The 24,011-nt window shown below is 30.7% G+C and overlaps 1 protein-coding gene and 1 pseudogene across 1 annotated transcript; both read left to right on the top strand.

The window, feature by feature from the left end:
• Positions 1-8,144: 8,144 nt before the first annotated feature.
• Positions 8,145-12,763, top strand: LOC120149617 (annotated as a pseudogene).
• Positions 12,764-15,192: 2,429 nt separating this feature from the next.
• On the top strand, positions 15,193-16,352 carry LOC120149575 (heat stress transcription factor C-1-like). Its single transcript, XM_039162310.1, has 2 exons — positions 15,193-15,482; positions 15,555-16,352. Exons 1-2 carry the CDS (start codon positions 15,282-15,284, stop codon positions 16,275-16,277), a joined length of 924 nt encoding a protein of 307 aa, XP_039018241.1. The 5' UTR covers positions 15,193-15,281; the 3' UTR covers positions 16,278-16,352.
• Positions 16,353-24,011: the final 7,659 nt, after the last annotated feature.

Below are 24,011 nucleotides of genomic sequence, written 5' to 3'. Positions count from 1 at the left end.
GGTCTCATTCTCTTCCCCATCATTCTCCTTGATGGCAGCAACTTTCACAAGCTGAGGACAATCCCTCTTCATGTGATTTCCTCCACAGTTGAAACACGATAGATCACTCTTCTTCTCCCAAGGATTGGAGAGCTTTTTTGGTCTATCATTTTATTTCCCATTACCCCCGGTTGGCTTATTGAAGCCTCTTTTGGCCTTCTCTCCCCCACCATTACCTTTGGGTTTTGGCTTTGGTTTGAGAGAGTCGATCTTCTTCACTTCAAATGGGGCAATGGCCTCGGCTTCATCCAATGCCTTGGAGAGAGTTTTCAATCCCCTCCTCTGGATCTCCAAGTTGGCCTAACGTTGTAGTCCATCCATGAATGCAAAGAACCCTTCTGACTCGCCCAAGTCGGGAATTTGCATCTTGATCTCAGTGAAGTTCTTGACATACTCCAAGATTGTACGGTCATGCTTCAACTGCTTCAGTTTTGCTCGAGCCTCGAGCACAACATTCTTCGGGTAGAAATGCTCTTTGAGTTCGCCCACGAACTCCTCCCATGTCCCAACCGGATCCGTCCTCTCGGAACATCTGTGTCGCCACCATAACATAGCAGCATCAGCAAGATAATTTGAAGCAATATTTACCTTGGTGGCATCATCCCCGATGCCCATACCTCGAAAGAATTACTCCATGCCCCAGATGAAATTCTCCACATCTTGGATAGTTCGACTCCCCTTGAACTCCTTCGGCTTAGGGACGTCGATCCTGGGTCTTGGTGCCGGTGCCTCCCCAGTCACTCCATTCAACACTGCAGCCTTGTATACAAGCAGCTCACTTTTGAGCTCCTTCATCTCTCGTATCATTTCGGCCCTCATAGCCAAGTACATGCTCTCGAGACCTCGGGTACGCTCATCCACCGTCTCTGTCAGGTCATAGATGAGTGTTTGGGTTTCTTCGCGAAGCACATCCTCCACAGACTCCAGTTTCTCTAGGCGAGATTCAACTGAGTCTTGAGTCTCCTGGACTTCGTTATATCGATCTTCCAACCTACCAACCCTTTGCTCAAATGATGCCACGACATCCTTCGAGCTTCCACGCTTCTTCGTCGCAACAGCACGAGTCTCCATCACTTCACTGGCTGCTGGGATCTCGTCATTGTTGTGTTGTGCCATTTCTCGCAAAACCTGGCTCTGGTACCACTTGTCACGCCCTTGGAACTTAAACACCTCGAACGTGCGGCCTTAGTCGCCTTCTTTCCCGATGCGGCTAAGTCAGCCTGAAAACAACCCAAGCAAAGTTGCTTAGATTTCCAACGGAAGCAAAAACAAGAGAACTTAGCACAAAAAGAAAGACAAGAGAACTTTGAGAGAATGCTCTGTGATTTCTCAAAATGAAGAAGTGAGTACAAATGAGGAGGAGAGGCCTCTATTTATAGTGGAAGCTCCCCTCAATGAACGGCTAAGATCTAAGTACATCGACGGCCTAGATTAAATACAATCTCCTAAATCTCATAAATCAAGGGATTGTGATTACAAATCTCTCTTAAGTAAGGAAACTCTATCAAGCTAACTATATGATGCCTTAGATAAAAGATTACAAAGTTTATGGAAAGAATCATGAGGATTTTGCATTAAACCAAGGATTCTCCTGCCATAAACGTGCAAGGCTCTTCATCTCCATAGAATGGGCCAGTCTTCATGGGTCCAGAAAGGTCCAACACGCCACATAAGTGCTCTTGGCCTACTCCTCGTGTGTTGACCCTGGTTGTGGGCTCGCGGTCCGTGACAGGTGCTTCCTTGATGTTTCCACATGGCAATGGTGAGATGCGTTTTTGCTTAGTTGGGTATTTAGGCCCATCGGTTTCGACCTCACTTTTGGGGTGTAATCTTCGGACATTGACATAGTGTATATTTTTTCCTTCATATAGGTTTAAAGAAGTATTTTAACGAGACTCATGGTCATGTCGTATTTTGTATCTGAAATCAAGTAATAACATATGAAGTATGTCCATTTTAATATATATATATATGTTTATTTAATTCCTAAGTAGCAAAAATATAAAATTTTAAAAATTAATAAAAATATAAAATGTTCAATAAAATTGATTATTTAAAAAGAATTTAAATAATAATTATTTAAATAAGTAAAATAAAACATAAATATAATATCTAAAAATCTGGCTCGATAATATTGAGTCAATAATTGGTTAATCGATTCAAATTCCCTAATTTTTCAGATAAAAATTTTGGATTAAAATGATATTTGAAATGTTTTTTTAAAAACAAATTTAATTTAGAATTCAAGATTGGAATTTTAAAAATTATATTTTTAACTTTTTAATTAAGTGGGTTTTAAGAAAATTAAATTTTTTTGAGAGTTTATTTAATAAAATGATCTTAATATAAAGGAAATGACTAAATTGAAAATAGTTGAAAATTTGACATTTCCAAAGATAATTTTACCTAAATTTTAAAGGTTAATTCTTCTATATGCATTAAATAAACACGGCCATCATTTTCCCTCCTTTATATTCCACTTCGATTTTTATCAAGCATTCTTCCTTTTCATCTTAACAACCAAACCCTTAGGTGGCGTTTGGTTCGTTGGAATGTTTATGAGGGAATTAGAATATGTAGGAATTGAAATCCAATTCCATATTCTATTTAGTTGGCAAGAAATGGAATTGAAATCCAATTTCATATTATGTTTGGTTCGCAGACATGTCAGATGAATTTGATTTCAGTAATATAAAATGACAGAATTACTCTTCTTGTTTTTTTTGCTTTATTTTAGTTTATTTTACAACTTACATGTAGTAATATATTATAAAAAATTAAAAAATATTAAATTTTCATTTTATTAATTGATTATTCATTTTAATAAATTATAAAAATCATGCTAATAAAAATTATAAGTTAAAATCATCGCAATCAAAATATGTTAATAAGTTACCAAAAGATAGAACAATATTTCGATACATTCCAATCGGAGTATGTTAATTAGTTACCAAAAAATATATCAAAAACTATTTTTATTCAATATATGAATTAGAAACTCGATCCGACACGACTCAAAATAATAAAAAAATATTTTTATTCAATAAAAACATTGATTTAATTGAAAAAAATTATATATAGAGGGGTATTATTGTAATTATTCCTAAATATATAAGGTAAAATTATATATTTTTTTGGGTCGGTCTGATTTTTTTCACCCTAAACTCGAACCCGACCCGACCTGACCCGAATATCACACTTAAAAAAACCCGACCTGAATATCACACTTAAAAAACCCGACCCGAATATTTGAATTAGAAATCCGACCCGACCCGACCCAAAATAATAATAAAATTATTTTTATTTAATAAAAACAATGACTTAATCCGACCCGACCTGAATTATATATATTTTCGGGTCGGTCCAGTTTTTTTCACCCTAAACCCGAACCCAACCCGACCCGAATATCACACTTAAAAAAACCCGATCTGACCCTACCAAAATAAAGTTTCACCCGACCCGACTCGACCCGAATATATGAATTAGAAACCCGACCTGAACCGAAATAATAAAAAAATATTTTTATTCAATATATGAATAAGTTTCCAAATGATTGATGAGGGTACCAATTTCAAGAGATTTCATCCAACCAAACGTCACCTTAGATTTCTAAACATGTTTCATTCTCTTTAAATTTTAAGAAAACTTTATTTTATTTCATCTTCTTCATTTTTTTCTCTCAATATTCAACCAAATAATTTTCGGAATTCCTTTCTCCAACCATATTTTTTCTTCAAAATTAGGGTAATTTCATAATTCTACATATAAAATTCTTATAATTTTACTTTTTAAATTGAGTTTTGATACATATAAATTAATTTTTTAAAAATATTTATGTGAAAATTTAACGAAAATTAATTACCAAATCTAAATTTTAAGTAAAACTTTGATGTCTAATTTAGTTATAATATATTTCGATAATGTTAAGAGATTTTTGAATTTGTTTTAACAAATCAACATTAAAATTTTAAGAAAGCATAAAGATCAAATGTGTTTATAACATAGTTTTTTTATTGATTTTTCATAAAATGAGTATTTAAAATTTGGCAAAAGGGTTACTTTTGTTCTTGTAGTAAACCTAATTTATCATTTTCATCTATGTCGTGTTTTCGCATCAATTCAGCTCTTAAAGTTGTTCAATTGCATTATTCTATACCCTATCTCTAAATTAAAACCCTAATTGAGAGTTTTAAGTTAGGATTTAAGGTTTAGTGTCTATATTTTAGAGGTTATGAAGTTATGATTTAAGGTTTAGGGTTATTAATTTAGGGTTTTAAGTTAGGGAGAGCGTATAAAATGATGCAACTAAACAATTTTGAGGACTAAATTGATGCGAAAATACGATAGAGACGAAAATAATAAATTAGGTCTACTACAAGCACAAAAATAACCACAAGCCTTAAAATTTTAGGACGTTCAAAGGTTGAGATTGATTTAAATAACTTCACGAGGTATTCTAAATCAAATCTAAATAATAGATTTCTAGATTAAAATAAGTTAAATTTAGAAATTAATAAGTTTGGAGATGTTTTATTTTTGTTGTTAATGAAATAATAATATTGCAATGTTGCTTGCATGATGTTGGATTAATTAAGATCGACAAAGACAAAAGCTGAAGATAATGCACTTAGCATTGACAAAAGCATTGTATGTTACGACGTTGGTTTAAAATCTATAATTGTGAGCATATGTGCATAAGGTACAATGATATCACAAAGTATAATATAAAATTAAGTGTTCAATTATGTTATATGTGTCATAGGTATTAAAGTATCTTAGAATTAAAGAGTAGATATCATAAATTATCTTTATAATTTGATGAGGGACATAATTATAAATACTTAATAGATTGGCATATTTATTTTATATAAAGAGATAGTGGTTCTTAAGAAATATGTTAATTTGTATTATTTTTATTTCACCAGGGAGTTTTTATAGGCAAGAACAAACCCATCTTCTTAGAAACTCACAACCAAATAAACACTCAATAATTTTAATCTATCAATTAATTCATATACATTTCCGCATCTAATATTTTATTTTAATAATTTGACATAATTAGATCCTGATTTATTTTCATATTTTTTATGATATGATTGTAACATACAAAACTTGTTAATGAAATATGTGTTTCAGCCAAAGTAAAATTTGTTGGTTCACTTGTCCTTACAAAAAGCTAGTTGTTATTGATCACTATTACTATACTATAATGTTGTTCAGTTCATGTTAGTTTTAAATTCTTGAGTTAATTGTATTATATATACTTAAATTATAACATTTATTTTAAATTAGTCTTTAAATTTTGAAATATTTTAATTTCATCCTCAATTTAAGACTTTCATTTTAAATCAGTCCTTAAACTTTTAAACATTATAATTTTATCCCTAAACTATGACCCTCTTTCTATATTAGTCCCCGAGCTTTTTAATATTCTAATTTTATCCCCAAATTCATTCAAAGATGTAATTAATTTCAACCATAGATTAACTTAAATTTTGTTATTTTGAAAACACAAACACACACTCACTCACCCTCTTTCTATATTAGTCGACAAGCTTTCAAATATTCCAATTTTATCTCCAAATTCATCCAAATCTTAAATTAATTTCAACCACACACATGCAAATTTTAAGGATTGGAATTTCCCAAGAACTTATTAGCAAGGACAAACATTTTAACAAGATCGGATCTACATCTCATCAACAACAAAGCTTCTTATGCTTCTTCATCTTCTTTATGTTCATTTTTAGACATTTGACTCTCTGTGGTTGTAAACCCAGTCCAAGTAAGCTTTGAGTAGTCCAGCTGTGCATTTCGTCACGCTTTCTAATCGTCGTTACGTCAAGTGACCAATTTGTAACAAATTAATAATGTTGGTGATTGATTTGTTACTTTTAAAACTTTAATGGAGAAAATGAAAACTTACTTAAACATTAATGATCATTTATATAGTTTTTTCACTCCTGCCAAGGGATCGAACTTTCTCCTTTAGAGAACTTTTTAACTTTTGGGATTCCATAATTTTCAAACATTCAACTTGATGATTCTCCGATCACATTAGCTAAGAATAATGATCGTGAACCATGACCTCCATCCAAATCATCAACATTGATAACATTATAATCATGATTTCGTCGTTGATCTCTTCATGGTTAAAGTCTGAACTTAAATCGACTGGATCCGACCCTTAAAGAATCATAAAACTATCGTATTCATTGTTCGTGCTTCGTAAGCAACTAACAAAAAAATGTATTGATATATAATTAAGGTAGCGTAGAAACAAAAACTGGGTCAGCATTTAATATCATAATCCCATATGAGTTAACTCCCAAACGCATCAAACTGCCTTTGACTTCGCCAGCTCCGCTCCACTCCCGCCTCATAGCCCATAAAAATGCTACGCCACCCGCTGCTTCTTGTTCTTGAAAGAGGTCGGATATTGTGGATATAGCCTTAGCGGATGTATGTGTTATCTAGAATATATATCTTGAAATCTGAATTTTTTAAGTTAATTGTCTACTTTATTGATAGGGTTTATCCTAAAATTTAGGGTAAAGTATACAAATGGTCCTCCGACTATAAGACATTGCTTTGTTGAGTCTTTCGACTATTAAAAGTTACAAGATAACCCTCGACTATATGATGCTATTTTATTGAGTCCTCTGACTATTAAAAGTTACAAAAATGATCACTAGATTATTCATATGTTCCAAACTTATTCTTTTCCGTTAAAAAATTGACGGCTATCTAACTTAGACGTTAGCATGTTGATTGAGACATGATAAAATTTGATCTCAGAACCGTTTGAGTTGTGTTTTATAGATTGACTCTCCATTTAGATTATACCATTGAGTCAGTGCTTGAAATCAACGGCGGTGTCGATAGGCATTATTAAAATATGATTTTATCATATCTTAGTCAACATGTTAATGTCCAGCTCAGACGGTTACCCGCATTTTAACTGAAAACGACGAGTTTGGAACATATGAATAGTCAGGTGACCATTTTGTAACTTTTAATAGTTGGAGGACTCAACAAAACAACATCCTATAGTCAATAGACCATTTTGTAACTTTTAATAGTCGGGAGACTCAACAAAACATCACCATGTAGTATGGAGACTATTTATGTATTTTATCTAAAATTTTATATATATCTACCTCATACGAAAAAATTATGTTATTAATTTATATATCCAAACATAAAAAATATAAAAAATTTATGTTATCACTTTATATGTCCTAATATAAAAAAATATTTTTAGATCAGCCACTAATATTCTACGTATATGAACCGAAAGTTTGAATACAAATCCTTCATTATTCTATCAATATTTAAATAAAATCTCACAAATACTTTTTTACCCATGTACATTACTATAAAGTTAGATAAAAAGAAAATATCTTTATGCGTATGCTGAATTTTTTATTTGACCTATGATTTGAAAATAAAATAATTATCATGAAATACTAAAATCATTCTTTGTGCCCTCCTAGATTCTCAAAAATTTGTTCAAATTAATCTGAATCAATTCTCGTGTTACATATTTAGATTTAATAGATGAATTTCTCAACAGAGATTATTTACGTACACAAAATCTCGACTCAAAATTTACTTGAGCGATATTAAACCGTTTACTACTTAAATCAACCGTAAGTAATATACAAAATGTATTAATAATGTTCTACTAATTTCTTATCTATATCTTGGGATAAATTACATCATTGGTCGCTATAATCGTTCTTTTATCTATTTTAGTTATCAGTCCTTAAATATTTAACGAATAATGTGATGGGGAATGATATAATAACATCAAAGATCATCGTTTCAGATCACAACTTTTACGTTATCTAACTCTCGCTTGCTTTCTTTTTATCATATCTATAAAATATTTTCAAAGGAAAGAGCAGTACACGTAAACTCCGTCCACTTGTCCTTCTGACCTTTTCTTACAAGTGTTTCACACGCGCCGCTCCTTCTCGAGAAACGCCACCGTAAACGTAAACAAAATTATTATCATATAATGGTTGTTAAATATAGAATATAGTAGTCGAGGGTTTGAACTTGTAAAATATTAAATAAAAACAAAAACGGGGACAACGACGTCATGCCAACCGCCTGTATATATTTTTCTCATTTTCTTTCCGCTTTGATCGTAAAAGATTCTCCTGAAGCTTGCGAAAGATTCTTGTACGGCCGGCGAGAGAATGAGCTTGGTAGGGAGACGGAACGGAAAATCTAATTCGACGGCGCACCTTCAACGGCAGCACTCGGATCACTTCCTCGGCGTTTCGTTTAACAGCAAATGCCTTCAGTCCTCCGATTTCCTTTCTTCTCAGGTCTTGAATCTTTCCACTTTCTGTCGCATTTACAATTAGCATTTCGTTGTTTTATTTTCTTATTTTGCGGTTCGGATAGGAGTTCGAGTTTTATGGCGGGAAAATAATGAGCAAGAAGCTGCCGGAGCAGGGGGAACTGCCTATTTCTTCCAGGTCGTTAAGTTTAACGATGACCGGCGATAAATACGCGTCGTATCGTGAGCTCAGCCCCGGTGTACTGGATTTGTATTCATTTATACTGAACCATTTCCCGAGGTTTTACTCTTTCCTTCCATTAGTTACCAGCTTTCCGGTTTTGTTAATCCGTAGCTTTACTTAGCCTTGTTTTAGTAAAATGTAATTAAATTTTGTTCTCTGGACTCTGTTGATGTTACATTTGATCTTCTGTTAATCAATTGGTTGAATTCAGAGTCATTTGTTCTAAGTTGCAGGCTTCTTACATATATGAACCGTATCAATCAACCGACAAACTTTCAAACAGGCCACGAGGAATGGCTGAGAATAACCTTAAAAGCATCTCGGTGGATAAAGAAAGACCTACCATTGTTGCAAAGATTAAAGTCGTGGTACGTTAATTGAATGTTGTCTTTAGTTTTATTTTTTGTATAGCCCATGTCAAATTGCGAAAGTGGTTACCGGTTATACTGTAACATATGATTATGGGTAAACTATGCGAATAGTTTCCTATGCTTTTGGTTTGATCGGCTTTGATCATTAGTTTAAAAATTAAGGGGAAACGGTACCTAACGTTATCGATATGTTTGATTTTAGTCTCTAATGTTATCGATCTGCTTGATTTTAGTTCTTCAGTCGTTAACTCCCGTTCAACTTTAATCTCTCAACCATGTTAGGGACTTAAACAAAAGGGACGTAAACAAAAGGGAGTTAACGGAAATTAATAGCAAATGAACTTAAACCGAACATACCGATAATGTGAGAGATCATTTATCCTTAATTTTTAAATTGGTGATCAAAGTCGGTCAGACCCTAAGCAAAAGGGACTATTCACATAGTTTACCCTATGTTTATTGCACACATTCGGAAAATAATGATGAATTTAAAAATATTTTTTAAGGTGAACATATATATTAATTTTTTTATATGAAGTATGTACAAATAAAATTTTAGATCGAACACATATATTAATTTTTTTATATGAAGTATGTACAAATAAAATTTTAGATCGAACACATTTAGTAAAATATTTACGTCAATAGATTTTTGTTTTGTAACTTCCAATGCAGGTGTAGGGGTGTTCATTCGGTTAATTCGGTGGTCGAACCGACCGAACTACCATTTTCGAATTAACCGAACTTTTTTTTCTTTAACCGTTAACCGAATCGAACCGAACTTTTTTTCGAAAATATTAACCGAACCGAATAAATTTCGGTTAATTTGGTTAATTTTCGAATTAATCGAAATTTTTTAGAATTTAATATTTTTTTAATTAAAAAAACAATTTACAATTAATTTAAATAATATCTAATTATAAATAATATCTAATTAATTTGATTCAAACATTTTGTATTTAGTTTTGATATTATTTTAATTAATTAATATTGATTTGGGTTTTAAATGAATTTCTAATGGATTGGGGTTATTAATATAATTATATTTAAAGGTTAATTCGATTAATTAACCGATTTCGAACCGAATTAACCGTTAACCGAATTCCAAAAAAATTCTTAACCGTTTCCCGACCGAATTAATTCGGTAACCGACCGAATTAACCGAACTAATTCAATTCGATCGATTAATTCGATTAAAACCGAATTTTGAACACCCTATGCAGGTGCGCAAGAGACCACTGAACAAAAAGGAAATGGCAAAGAAAGAAGAAATATTATTACTATACAGTCAAATTCCAATGCACTAACGGTTCATGAAAAAAAAAACTAAAGGTTAGTAGTTGTCAGGGCTTCTCTTTTTCCTGCGGTTGTTGTTGCTCGCATTCTTCGAAATTTTAATTTCTTATATATTTTAAATATTTTTTAATTTTATTAATAATTTAATTTCATATCTCTTAAAATTTTGTAATTTTGAACTTTCTAAATTTTTAATATAAATTTCTAAGTTCGCACCCAAAGTCATATCTATATCCCTACTCATGACCCACAAATCTCATGCTATGGCATTTTGAAGAGATTACTTGTTTAAAATCAGAAACAAAGTCAATTGCTCTTTGCTTTGATTTTCATGGAAAACCCATAGTGGCTTATTATTTGAAAGCCTCTGCAACTCATGATAATCTCCACCGGCTGTAGCACCTTAGATCTTCCATTCCATGGTTAATTATTTAAGCTAGAAGCAGTTTCTTTGCTTCTGAGATCTAATTATTTATTACCTGCAGGTTGACCTTACAGAATATGTGGAGAAGCATGAATTTCTTTCTGATGCTGTCCTGAATGAAGGTGTTGGCAATGAGGAAGTGAGTATATACTGGACGTGGATATCTATTAATGTAGCCGATATGGTATTACTTTTGAAAAATAAAAAGAGCTGTAGTATTTTAAAAAGTACAGTTTAAAAAGTGCAGTTTGGTACATAATTACATTTCCTATTGCTCTAGGTGTATTCCCAGACTGTGGAACCGGTAGTTCGGCTAATTTTCAATAGAACAAAAGCAACTTGTTTTGCATACGGGCAAGGTAAAGTAGCTTTCCTATATTCGAAAGTCACGTTCTTGCAAATGAACTTTAGTTGATTTTTTTTGGGGTGAGGTTACAGGAAGTGGAAAGACATATACAATGCAGCCACTGCCTCTAAAAGCAGCTCAAGATATATTAAGACTAATGCGCCATTCGTATCGGAACCAAGGTTTCCAACTCTGTCAGTTTCTTTGAGATATATGGGGGGAAAGTCTTTGATCTCCTTAATGATCGGAAGTAAGTTACATTTAAATGTATTGGGAAACCTATGGTTCATATTTCCCTGATTACTGATTAGAATTCTACTTTTGCAGAAAGCTTTTCATGAGAGAAGATGGTAAACAGCAAGTATGTATAGTGGGTTTGCAAGAGTACAAGGTATTAGATGTTGTGACAATCAAGGAGTTAATTGAGAGAGGAAATGCGACCAGAAGCACTGGCACTACTGGAGCAAATGAAGAATCCTCGAGGTCTCATGCAATTCTTCAGCTTACCATCAAGAGATCAGCTGATGGCACTGAAACAAAGCCTGCTAGACTTGTTGGGAAGCTTTCCTTTATAGACCTTGCTGGGAGTGAGCGTGGTGCAGATACAACTGACAACGACAAACAGACGAGGTACGAAACGTTTCGCCTCGTGCAGTCAAGCAGCAACTAAATAAATCATAACGAGCGGATTTTGTTTATCTGCAGAATGGAAGGTGCTGAAATTAATAAAATTTACTTGTTTTAAAAGAATGCATCAGAGCTCTTGACAATAACAAGGGTCTTTCAGAGGAAGTAAGCTGACTGAAGTTCTAAGAGATTCATTTGTCGGTGACTCGCGTACTGTTATGATATCGTGTATTTCACCAAGCTCAGGGTCATGCGAACATACCCTGAATACACTCAGATATGCCGATAGGTGCGTGGTTCTGTAAATAAAATCGAATCGTGGACATAACATGTGCATTTGTTTGAATAATGCCGTGTATACTTGCATTCCAGGGTGAAGAGCCTATCGAAAGGGAACAACTCCAAGAGGGATACGCTGTCTTCATCTTCGAATCTTAGGGAATCAACCGCATTGCCCTTGGCTTCATCTTTATCAACCGATACCTTTGAGGACATTTTAACCGTTGTTCCTCTCGAAAAGAACAGACATGGATGGACAGACCAGATCGAAAGAGATGCGTCTCCCCCTTTTAAAGTGGAAGGGCAGAAGGAAATTTGGTTGTAGAGTATTCAGATTATTACAAGGGTCACACAGGTGGTCTGAAAGGAATGGCCATGGATTCTTCAACTTTTGATGATAAAAATTCTCATTCAGATGATGATCTCAATGCCCTGTTGAAGGTACAATCAATTCAAATTATCTTTCGTAATCGTATTAAATTCTGAAAATGCAATTCATCTTGTTTATTACTAGGAAGAGGAAGACCTCGTATCTGCTCATCGGAGGCAATTGGAGCACACAACAGAGATTGCTCGGGAGGTAAAGCACTATGTTTTTTTCTCTTAACCCTTATTTTAAAAATCCGAGTTCGAGTAACATAGTTCTTATTGTTGCCAATGGTTGCAGGAAATGAATCTGCTAGTTGAAGTTGAGCAACCAGGCAATCAGTTGGATAGCTATGTCACTAAATTAGATACCATTCTATCATAAAAGGCTACAGGAATTCTACAACTACAGACCCGCTTGGCTCATTTCCGGAAACGTTTAAAAGAATACAACGTTTTAATGTCTTCAGGCAATTGATAATTCGATCATTGACTAATTAATTCAAATCGAGTTTTGTACATATTCATTACACAAACGTCAAAGTTCAAACTCTTGACTTTACTTAAAAAAATGTAGTACCTCGTCCACCAGATCAATTAGTTATTGATAATAACGGAAATTTATTTGTTACTCCTTTTCTATTTCCTAGCCGTGGCTGGCTGTTTTTTTTTTTGGTCCATGTATTCGGACCAAGACGAACTTGGGCTCTTTTCTGGGTGAAGTCCAACCCAAAATGTTAAAACATGTCTGCAAAGTGTTCGGGAAACTTGATAATTTTGGATAACACGAAAATAATTAGAATTAGATGGAAAAAACTTAATTAATATATATATAAATATACGAATACACCAAAAGATCTGCATGGAAGACCAAACCAAAGCCTTTCAGTGTCATCGGATATATGTTCATTGAAAACTATTATAACTAGGGCTGAGCAATAAAATATAAAAACAATCCGAATTGGATTATATAATTTAATTGATTTAGAATTTTTATTTTGAGGTTTGGTTTCAGTTCTGTTTAAAAATATAATTTTATAATTTAGATCGGTTTTGAATTTTTCATATGAAAATCGTTTGTTTTAAATCAAACCGAATTAAAAAAAGAAAATTATCCAAAACAAATTTATTTTGAATTTATTACAAGACAAACTTAAATAAATAAAATCTTAAAATTAATAATGTTTTTTATGAATTTAAAATTGTATGTTTGCACTAGGTTTAAGCTTTAAGTTTGCTTTATTTGAATGTTGAGTTTGAAAAATAATGAACAAAAAATCGTAAAACCGAATCAAGCCAAAAACCATGATTTTTATGCGATTCGATTTTGATTTCAGTTTTAATTTTAGAAAATCGTAAAGTATAATAAAAAAAACTGAATCAAATAGGACACACTCCTAATTTATAACCTAGTCTAGGGTTTGGCAAAATAATTCAGCAATTGTTGAGATTTTCCAACACCTAAAGATGCTGATAGCAATATTGCCGTTGGAAAACAAACATTAGTGAAATGATATTGATTTATGTTTGTTCAAGGATAATGACTTATTTTCTATTTTTTTAATTTAAGATTCAAAATGAAAAGAAGGAAAAAGTAACCAAAATGAAAGAAATGAAGAAAAGGGTTAAAATGAAAAAAGAAAATAAACTATTAGAAATTTTATCCAAAAAAATAAACACTCATGACACGTGTTTAAACGAAAATAAACTAAGTCAAATAGTGACAATAACACACATGTTTAGACATTGTCTTCGATCAATCAAAAAATACATGTTTAAAAGTTTATATTTAAATAATTAAAAAAATAATATTTAAATAATGTGGGATTTAAATAATCTTATTGTCAAAGTTTTTAATAAATATTTAATCCATTATTTATAAAAGTATCTTTAATTTTTATATAAACTCTTTATGTGCGTATTAAATTATTCATTCACTTTGATTGTACTTATATTGACATATCAATGTATGCACTTTCTTAAGATATTATTTGATTTGATCTCTTTTTTTTTAAATTAATCTTTCACGTTAATAGCCTCTAAAAATTAGTTCCAATTTGAATATTTAAGCAAATATAAATTTAATGGATTCAACGTTTTAAGCCCTTTTTTTAACATAGATCCCAATTATGTTTTACAAGAAGGAACACATTAACTTAGACGCGTTGAAACAAACCCATAACACGCGCGTATGGGAAACACATCCTAATACGATTCAAAAATATCCAACTCGATTAGAACCATGACGTGTACCGAAACATGATAAAAAGATAACCCATGTGGATCCCACGTCACGTGACACTTAAAAAATGTCATATCCTTCTCTCCTCAACGAAAGAGGATAAATTCTACATTTAGTATCTCATTTATCATTTGTATTTCGTTTTAGTTATCAAACTATATTTTTTAAAATCATAGTTAATATTTAGTTTTGGTTTCATTTTGATCATCAGTTGTTAAAAAACTAACGATGATGCTGACATGTCATCATAAGGTTATGCCACTTCATCATTAGAAAAATACAAAACACCATGTTAGCAGTTATGTTAATTTTTTTAACCGTGAGTGACCAAAATAAAACTAAAACGTTACACATGATTTTGAAAGCAAATAGTTGGATGATCAAAACAAAACAAAAGTTATTATTAAGGTACTAAACATATAGTTTACCTTAAAAAATTATCATATCACTTATTTAAATATTAAAATGTATTAATTAAACTAAATATTTAATAAATGCATCCTTTAAAATATATATATATATATATATATATATATATATATATAACAATTTAAATACGGATAAATTTAATCAAATAAAGCTATAATTTTTTATTGTACCAATTTGGTCCAAATCTCTTTATATAATATCACTTATACAGTAATACCTCAAACCTCTGTTGGATCTTCATTTTTATATATGAAGAAAAACAACCAAAGGTAAAAGGCGAGGGAAAAAAAATTGAGATTGTGCCTTTGGTCTTGCATGTTTGATTATGGAGGGTAACGACGTTGCGCCGTTCGTGGCCAAAACTTATCAGATGGTTAATGATCCGAAGACAGACGGTCTTATCACTTGGGGCAAAGCTAATAACAGTTTCTTAGTCATCGATCCTTTGGACTTCTCCAACAAGATCTTGCCTTTTTACTTCAAACATAGCAATTTTTCCAGCTTCGTTCGCCAGCTTAATACTTATGTATGTTCTAAATTTCAACTGAATATGTATTATATGGAATGCTTTTAAGCTGATGATTTGTTTGATGATTAGGGTTTTCGGAAGGTGGATCCAGATAACTGGGAATTTGCGAATGAATGTTTTCTTCGAGGCCAAAAGCAATTGTTGAAGAACGTTGTGAGGAGAAAGCATGGGAAAAATAGATGCACGCAAGTTAAAGCCGTGGATTTTGATGGAGATGACGATGTCTCCATGGAAATAGCGAGGCTGAAAGAGGAACAAAAGACGTTTGAAGAAGAGTTGCAAGGGATGAACAGGCGCTTAGAGACGACGGAGAGACGCCCGCAACAAATGGTAGTTTTTCTTCACAAGGTTGCCGAAGATCCTGAATTCCTTTCCCGTATGATGATCGAAAAGGAAATGAACGGACACCTCACGGCGGAGAAAAAGCGGCGGTTAAAGTTGACGCTTCCGCGGTCATATTATTCTTCTTCTACTTCTTCTTATTCAAGCGCCGCGGTTTCAAGTAATTCGGGGAAATCTGAAGATGAAGGATGGCATCCTGAATTCATTTCGTCATCGCTATCTCCATTAACGTCGCCTGAGGATTGCGCTACTGTAATGAGCCAGTGGCCGGTGCTGGCACCGCTGGTGATTGAAAACGGCATGGCGATGTCTTCGTCTGAGATGAGTAGTATAGCAGGGTATGGTGATAAGAATGGGCCATTGGGTTATTTAGGAGAAATGACGGCGGCAGGGGTGGAGGCGCGTGTACCACCGCCTTATCCATTTTCCCTATTTGGGGGTGGCTTTTAAGTTTGTTTCTTCACGTGAAATATCTTGGATTCCACCTTTCTTATTGATTTTTCTTTTTAGTTTTAGATTTTCAGCAATTTGTATGTTTTCATTTTTATATATTATTAAAAAAATACTTAATTATAAGGTTATAAACTTATATTTTATTATGCCTACCTATTCACTGAAAAAATTAGGGAAATATAAATAACATATTTTTAAATATTACTTAACTTTTATGTTATGAAATATTATTTTCTAATGCATTTTCAATTAAAGAAAAATAATATACTTTAAAATAAGCATAATTAAAATATAATTTGTTATAATAATCCTAAAAATATATGTATTTCAATATTATTATTTAATATTCTATAGTAAACTTAATAAACTTTTATATAGTTTTAATTAATATTTAAATAAATAACATTAAGATAAAAACTCTGTCGAAGTGTAGCAAATACTTAGCCAATATATATATATATATATATATATATAATTATTTTTAATTCAACAATATTAAGTTATTAAACATAATTTTTTAAGAATTGATAAATAAATAAGTCTATGTATCATGCATAAATTATAAATTTAATCTATGTACTTTAATTTAATCAATTTTAATCTATATGTATTAAGATTTTAAAATTTCAATTCTAACTCAAATTATATATAAACAATATAATTAAATTATAAAAACTTAAAATATCAACTTCGAGAACAACAACTGTAACATCCTAAACTATGGGTTAGTGACTAAATTGTAAAACTTCAGAATTTGGTGATTAAAGTAGAAAAGTTGAATAGTTCAATGACTTATTTCAAAATACTTCCTGAAGGGTTGTTAGTAATTATTAAAGGAATTAAAGGGCAAAATGGTAATTTGACTTGGAAATGATAAGATAATGATATATATGGGGATAAGGTTGAGAGTTTTCCCCATAAATATCTTCATTCTTCTTCTTCTTCTTCTTCTTCTTCTTCATACGTGAGAGAGAGTCAAACAAAGGTAAGTTTTCTGATTTGTTGATTTAAAGTATGGGTTTTGATCCTTAAGTGATACTTAAGCTTAAGGAAAGCTTAAGTTGTCTTAAAATCAAAAGATGAAGAAGTTATGAGAGGTTAAAGATAAGAACTTTCTAAATGAATTTCTGAAAAAGAGTTGATAAAAGAACTTTGAGATTTAATTTGATTTGTCATATAGGAGAATAAGAAGTTATAAGTGTTAGAATTAAGTTTGGATAACATGGAAAATTTGGTGTGATTCTTAACTTTAAGAATTTGAATGAGATATAAGAGATAATAAAGTGTTGGAATGATAAAAGTTAGTTAAAATGGTTGTAGTTGAGTTTGGTGGTATGAAAAGAGCTTTGTATGAGGAAATTCAGTGAAGAGTTGATGAATTTTCGGGTGAAAAAATATGTTTTGGACAGAGTGTATCGGTACCCTATGTATGTGTACCAATACCCTCTTGAACGAAAAATCACAGAATGCAATAAGGGTACCGATACCTTAAGGAGTGTATCGATACCCGCTAAAGGAAAAAGGTGATTATGAGTTTAGTAAATTCGTTTAAGTTATTAGTATCAAATTACAAGGTTTAAGCATCTGATAATCATCTTGGAAATTATATTTATGTAGATATTGAGCCTAAACAAGTTCCGAAACAATTGACCAGTAAGATCGATCGAGGGAAAGACAAAGAGATCTAGGTGAGTGTATATGTATAGTATGATAATGTTAGTATATGTGGTTGACATGACTATTATGTATGCATGTACACATGGATAAATTCATAGAGGTTATATGTTATTTGGTATGATATGAATATATAAATAGTTATATGATAACAATGTATAAATTATATGAATGAAGTCTAAGTGGATTATGACCTAAACTTGTTAGATGTTATGTGATTATGAGATTTTACCAGTATATTATATGATATACTGGATAAGAAACTAGGAGTTTATATGTTATATAAGATGAACATAAGAGGTTGTGTGAAATGAACTAGGTGACTATATGAACATATGAAAAAATGACTAAGAGCCATGTGATATGAGAAATATGATAATAAAATATGAGATTCCATAAGAGTATTACATGATATGTGATAAAAACCATGAGCTTATAAGAATATGTGATATAAATGTGTTATGAGATGTATGAGAAACATATGTGAATAAGAGATGACAATGATATACATGTTATATGAACACAAGAGAAGTGTTATAAGCTAAGTGACATATGATTATGAAATCATATGAAAAGTGAAATCTACATACGAATATGTGAAATGATATAAAAGAGAATGTCCATGTTATGTGATATGAGAGGTATAGGTATAGTTGGCATGTCAAGAGTCGAAGGTTACCTATGTCTTTCGGGACATATGGAGTATTACCTATGTCTTTCGGGACATATGGACAGGATTACCTATGTCTTTCGGGACATATGGACAGAATTACCTATGTCTTTCCGGACATATGGATAGTTACCTATGTTCTTAGGAACATATTGATAGGTTCTTCGGGACATTGATTGAGTTATGGTGACAGCATAATAGTGCACAACCTCAATGTACTCACTTACCTTAAAGTTCTCAATAATGTACATGGGCTTAGAAAAGGTATCAAAAGTGTTTACATTATTACATGTTATCATGTTATTATCATTTACACTGAATTATATGTGACATGATAGAATAACTAGATTATATGTTCATATGTATATAAGATGCATTATTATTATTATTATATTTTATGCCTCACTAAGTCAATGACTTAGCGTGTGATTGTTTCACACGTAGGTTCCGAGTAGAGGAAGATTGAGAAAAGTTATGCAAGACATATCATTTTCTCCTTTCCAAAGATCAGATCAGAAAAGAATTGAATAGTTTGTGTTTTGTAATACTGATTGTGGTTGGCATGTAAATAAAGATTTGAATCCAATATGTTCTAATCAGTTTTGTAAAATCATATGGTTGAGTTTTGTAATGTTTTAAACGTATTTATGTAAATGGTAACTTATAGTGATGAAAGTTTAAATTTTTATGAGTTTTATACATGTTTTGCCGAAATTATTGTAGTAGAGTATAAGTACACTGTAGCAGGATATCGATAACCCTGTAGCATTATGGAAATTTTTTAACATCGATACTGTTCACAGTATTGTTCATTACTGTTCACAGAACTGTTCATTACTGTTCATAATACTATTCATATAGTATAGTACTATTCATAAAAACGTTTTTCTTTAAATTTGTTATAACGAACATAATGACAGTATATTATCGTATTTTCTTAATATAAGTTCAAATGTTCTATTATTTTGTAAGAATATTGTTTTAAAAAGTCAATTGTGACATCTTATACTCGTATCCGGATCGAGTACGGGTTGTGGGTGTTACAACAACTAAACTTGCATCTTACACATAATATAGAAGTTAATAATATATTTTGATTTAATGAGTTTTACTGTTATTATTTGGATTAAAATCTAAAAATATAAAGATTAAAATTAATAAACAATAAAATAATACGGATGCACTAAGTTTCTGGGAACAAGTGCATCATATTATCTTAGAAAAATTATGAAATATAATTTAATATGTTAAGGGGACGAGGAAAAAATAAAAAATTTACATATCCAATTCTTTTAAAAAAACAATTAGACTTTAATAAAATGATCATCCAGCTCAGTTGGTAGTGTACAAGGTTCTTAATCTTGAGGTCGTGGGATCGAGTCCCATGGAGGGTATTTCATAATTCGGAGGTCTCCTACGGAAGTTGCTCTCAACCTAGTGATGGAGGCAGCCTACTATCTTACCTCCCCTTACCCCATTACATATGGGAACAAGGGACATCCATTTATAGTGGTCTTCTAATTAGTGACAAGACTAAAAATTTAAATATAAGAGTCCAAAATACTATCTCTTTCAAAAACAAAATGAATATGTAAAGTTATTTGTTTTTTTCTCCTCTCCTTATACCATTAAATCAAATTTAATATTTTTTTCTAAAATAACAGAGAGATGTTCCCCTTCATACATCCGCGCCCCTGGTTCCAATGTGGCAATGTGTTAGTTTTGGTGAATGGTTATTGGGAGCATAGCCCAAATGTACTTTGAGTTTGAACTTTCAATACCTTATTTAAGTGTATTGCAAGTAGAAAAGCTACCAATAGTTGGTGTTCTCACTTTTGGCACAGACTATGAACATTTAACCAATCATATGGCCGCGCTACCTTCAAAACACATTTATATGGCCCATATATTTCTCCTTTTTCAAAATTCTACTCATCTATGAATAAAAACGAAATATAATACTCATGTATATATATATATATATATATATATATATATATATATATATATATATATATATAATATAACTTTTTTAATAGTCTGAGTAATTATAATATATTATTTATAATTTTTTTAACTATTAACAATGTATATGCATTCAACAAATAATGTTACTTGAATTTATGACCTCTAGGAAAATAATATCTCTTTTAATCATGAAAATTACTTTACTGGTTTAATATATAAATATTTTTAGAAATATTACGAAAAGTTGTATCAAATTATTATTGTTCAGCTAAAATGATTTAAAAGATAAAGAGGAAAAAGAAACATTTTGCGAAAATAATATTAGCGACAAACGATAATAATCAATAAATAATTAATTTACTATACACGAAAGTCCAACAATAATCACATTTTCACAGTCGCGGGTGACGACCGAATATCAGGGTAGGTGTGGTGTGGTGTTTAGATCCGAATATGTGTATTTTTTGGTATCTAAAATACCGAGCATCTAGAATTTTAGGTCATAAAAACTCGACTCACGTCCCGATTTGTAAGAGGCGGGTACCCACAAATTGAATATTCGAAAAATTCAAATACTCGTATTTTTAGGTTATAAATACTCAGTTAATATTTATTTTATTTTTTAATTTATATCTAAAAAACCTATATAAAAACTTAAAATTTCATAATAAATAATATAAACATAAAATTTAATAATCTAAATTATATAATCTAAAAATAAAAATAAAATAAAATTACAATTGAATTTAAAATAATTTGAGATTAAAAAAACAATTTAAGAAAAAATAAAATATTAAGGTGAAATAATTTGAAAAAAATGGATTTAGAATGTTAGGATAAAATAATTCTAAATTAGAAATGAAAAGTATAATTAAAATAATAATAAAATAATGAAACCGGGTTGGTAAATACCCGGTTAAGGATGATTTTGTGATGCATGCTTGACCCGAAAACCCATCAAGAATAAGGGTCGGGTACCCGACCCACAAAATCAAATATTTTCTTCTAAAATACTTGATAATTTTATATTGGATGGATGGGTCAATAATATTTAAATACCTAAAAAATCGACTAATTTAGATTGAAATGTCCATCATTGCAAGTAAATGGCGGACAAGGTAGAGTGTGGGTCCCTTAAGTGCCTTAAAACTCTATATATTTTTGGATATCTACATGTTTAATTTCTAAAATATAAGTTTTATTTTGTTTTAGTATTTAAAATCTTATTTATTTCAAAATCACACATGACGTTTACCTTTTATTTTATTTCAATATTCTATTGTTAAAAACTTAACATAAGGGTGAGTTTGGTTCACAGAATGTAAGATTATCAGTGAGAATAAAAGATTATCAGGAAATAGGATTACTAAGAATGTTATATTTTGTGTTTGGTTGGTTTAGCAGGAATGTAAGATTACCGTGTTTGGTTAAAAGAATAAAAAATTATTGGAATGTATATTTGACCAAATTGTCCTTATTATATATTTGTATAATATTACAAATTGTAAAATATTTATATATTTTCTTTTAAAAATTAAATTCATAATATTTATATAATTTTTTTTACAAAATTAAAAATATAAAAAAGGTTTAATGAAAGGGTAAAAAAAATTTTAACCCCTGAACTTTATATAAAATTTTTATTATAGATTTTTTTTGTAAATCTAAAATAATTTAAGGATAAATTTATAATTTAACCTTTGTAGAATTTTTATTATTCAATAACAGAAAAATGATATTTTTGAAAAAAAATAAAAATTTAAGGGCATTTTAGTCTAAAATGCTGGTAATGTTACAATACCTAAGGGAAGGGAGATAATGACATTTCCGGTAATATACCCCAAAAAATCTACTATTGGTAATAAAACATTACCGGGAATGAGATTTCCGACCAACCAAACATGAGAATGTGGGATTCTCATCCATGGGAATCCCACAATCCTTGAACCAAACACCCCCTAAATGTTATATGTGACTTTTTTGTGGGTAAATTACACCATTAATCACTTAACTATCTTCTCACTCTTTTTTGGTCACTAAAGTTTAATAATTTTCAATTTAATTACATAACTTTTAAATTGCTCGTGTTTTAATCACTCTAATTTATTTTATTAATAATTTTTGTAACATGACAATTAATATTATTTTATTAATATATAATTAAAATAAAAAATAAATTTGAAGGTTAGAGTGATTAAATTCAGAGTAATTTGAAAGTTAAATGATTAAATTAAAATTAAACATTAGTGACCAAAATAAGAGTGATAAGATAATTGAGTGATGAATAATGTAATTTACCTATAAAAAGTGTCATGATGTGATAATTTCAATAAGTTTTTAACGACGATGTTTCAAAACAAAACAAAAGATCAATGTTAAGTATGATTTTGAAATAAATTAAAGTTTAGGTACTAAAATAAAATAAAATAAAATTAATAATTTAGATATTAAACATATAGTTTACCCTATTTAATTAAATAGTTTAAAGCGATTAAGATACATAATTTATTTCAAAATTTTCTTAATTAATAATAATATATATATAATTTATCATGTAATCTTAATGATAAAAAAATAACGTTATTCTTCGATAATAATAATAACCTTTTAATAGTTTTTGCTTAATAATTTTTAAAAAAAATACTTTTATACACATTTAGTACATTAAAGTGGGGACGAATGTTTGGAACAAGAGGTAAGAGAAGTGGGGACCACTGGAGCGTAATCCTTGTCTCGTTGGCTCGTGTTACAAAACATCAGACTGTGGGGGGCGGGAATGGGGTTGCTTAAAGGTTAAGCAGGCTGGCGAGACCATCACGTTGACACGTTTAACCCATCACTGCCGTAGGTCCCACCACGTGTCATCGCAATGGTTTGCCGAGTAAGATAATGGCCATGCGGGGTCCTATAGGAACACCTCTTGGATTTTTTCTTCACCTGTACGGATTTAAGATTGAAAAATTATCTTATATTTAAATTGTATAAATCTTAATTTATATAAATTTATTTATTTTATTTTATATATTTTATTTAAAATTTTAGTATATTAAGTTTACAGTTTAAAATTTGAAATTTTGGATTTATTTTTTTATACTTAAATTTTAGATGTAAAATAAATAAGATTGTGTATTAAATTTTCTCATTAAGATTTTTACATTAAAGCGTCAATATAAAACAACATTAAGTTTATTTTATTTTTTTAATTTTTAAAATATTTGTATTTACTAAATTTTGTTGTTTCTAAATTATTATTTTATATGAGTTTTAAATTAAAAAATTTTTATATAATTTTTTTAGTTCTAATTTATTTTAAATTGATTTTTATGTTTAACCTTATTATCTCTTCGTCGGTCACATCTATCGTCTTCACCGCCCTTAGCATCTCCCTTATCAACCGTTGTGTTTGTCATCAGGTCGTC

The sequence above is a fragment of the Hibiscus syriacus genome, unplaced genomic scaffold, assembly GCF_006381635.1.
Source record: "Hibiscus syriacus cultivar Baekdansim isolate YM2019G1 unplaced genomic scaffold, ASM638163v2 tig00111008_pilon, whole genome shotgun sequence".
Classification (NCBI taxonomy): domain Eukaryota; kingdom Viridiplantae; phylum Streptophyta; class Magnoliopsida; order Malvales; family Malvaceae; genus Hibiscus; species Hibiscus syriacus.
Note: the sequence above shows the minus strand (reverse complement) of the source record. Positions and strands in the feature narration are given on the sequence as shown.

What these genes read in the sequence shown, in the direction of transcription:
- LOC120149575 (XM_039162310.1), top strand. Translation starts at nt 15,282, where the DNA reads ATGGAGGGTAACGACGTTGCGCCGTTCGTGGCCAAAACTTATCAGATG. An exon ending in TTCGCCAGCTTAATACTTAT is followed by an intron (nt 15,483 to 15,554) that starts GTATGTTCTAAA and finishes TTTGATGATTAG; the next exon opens with GGTTTTCGGAAGGTGGATCC.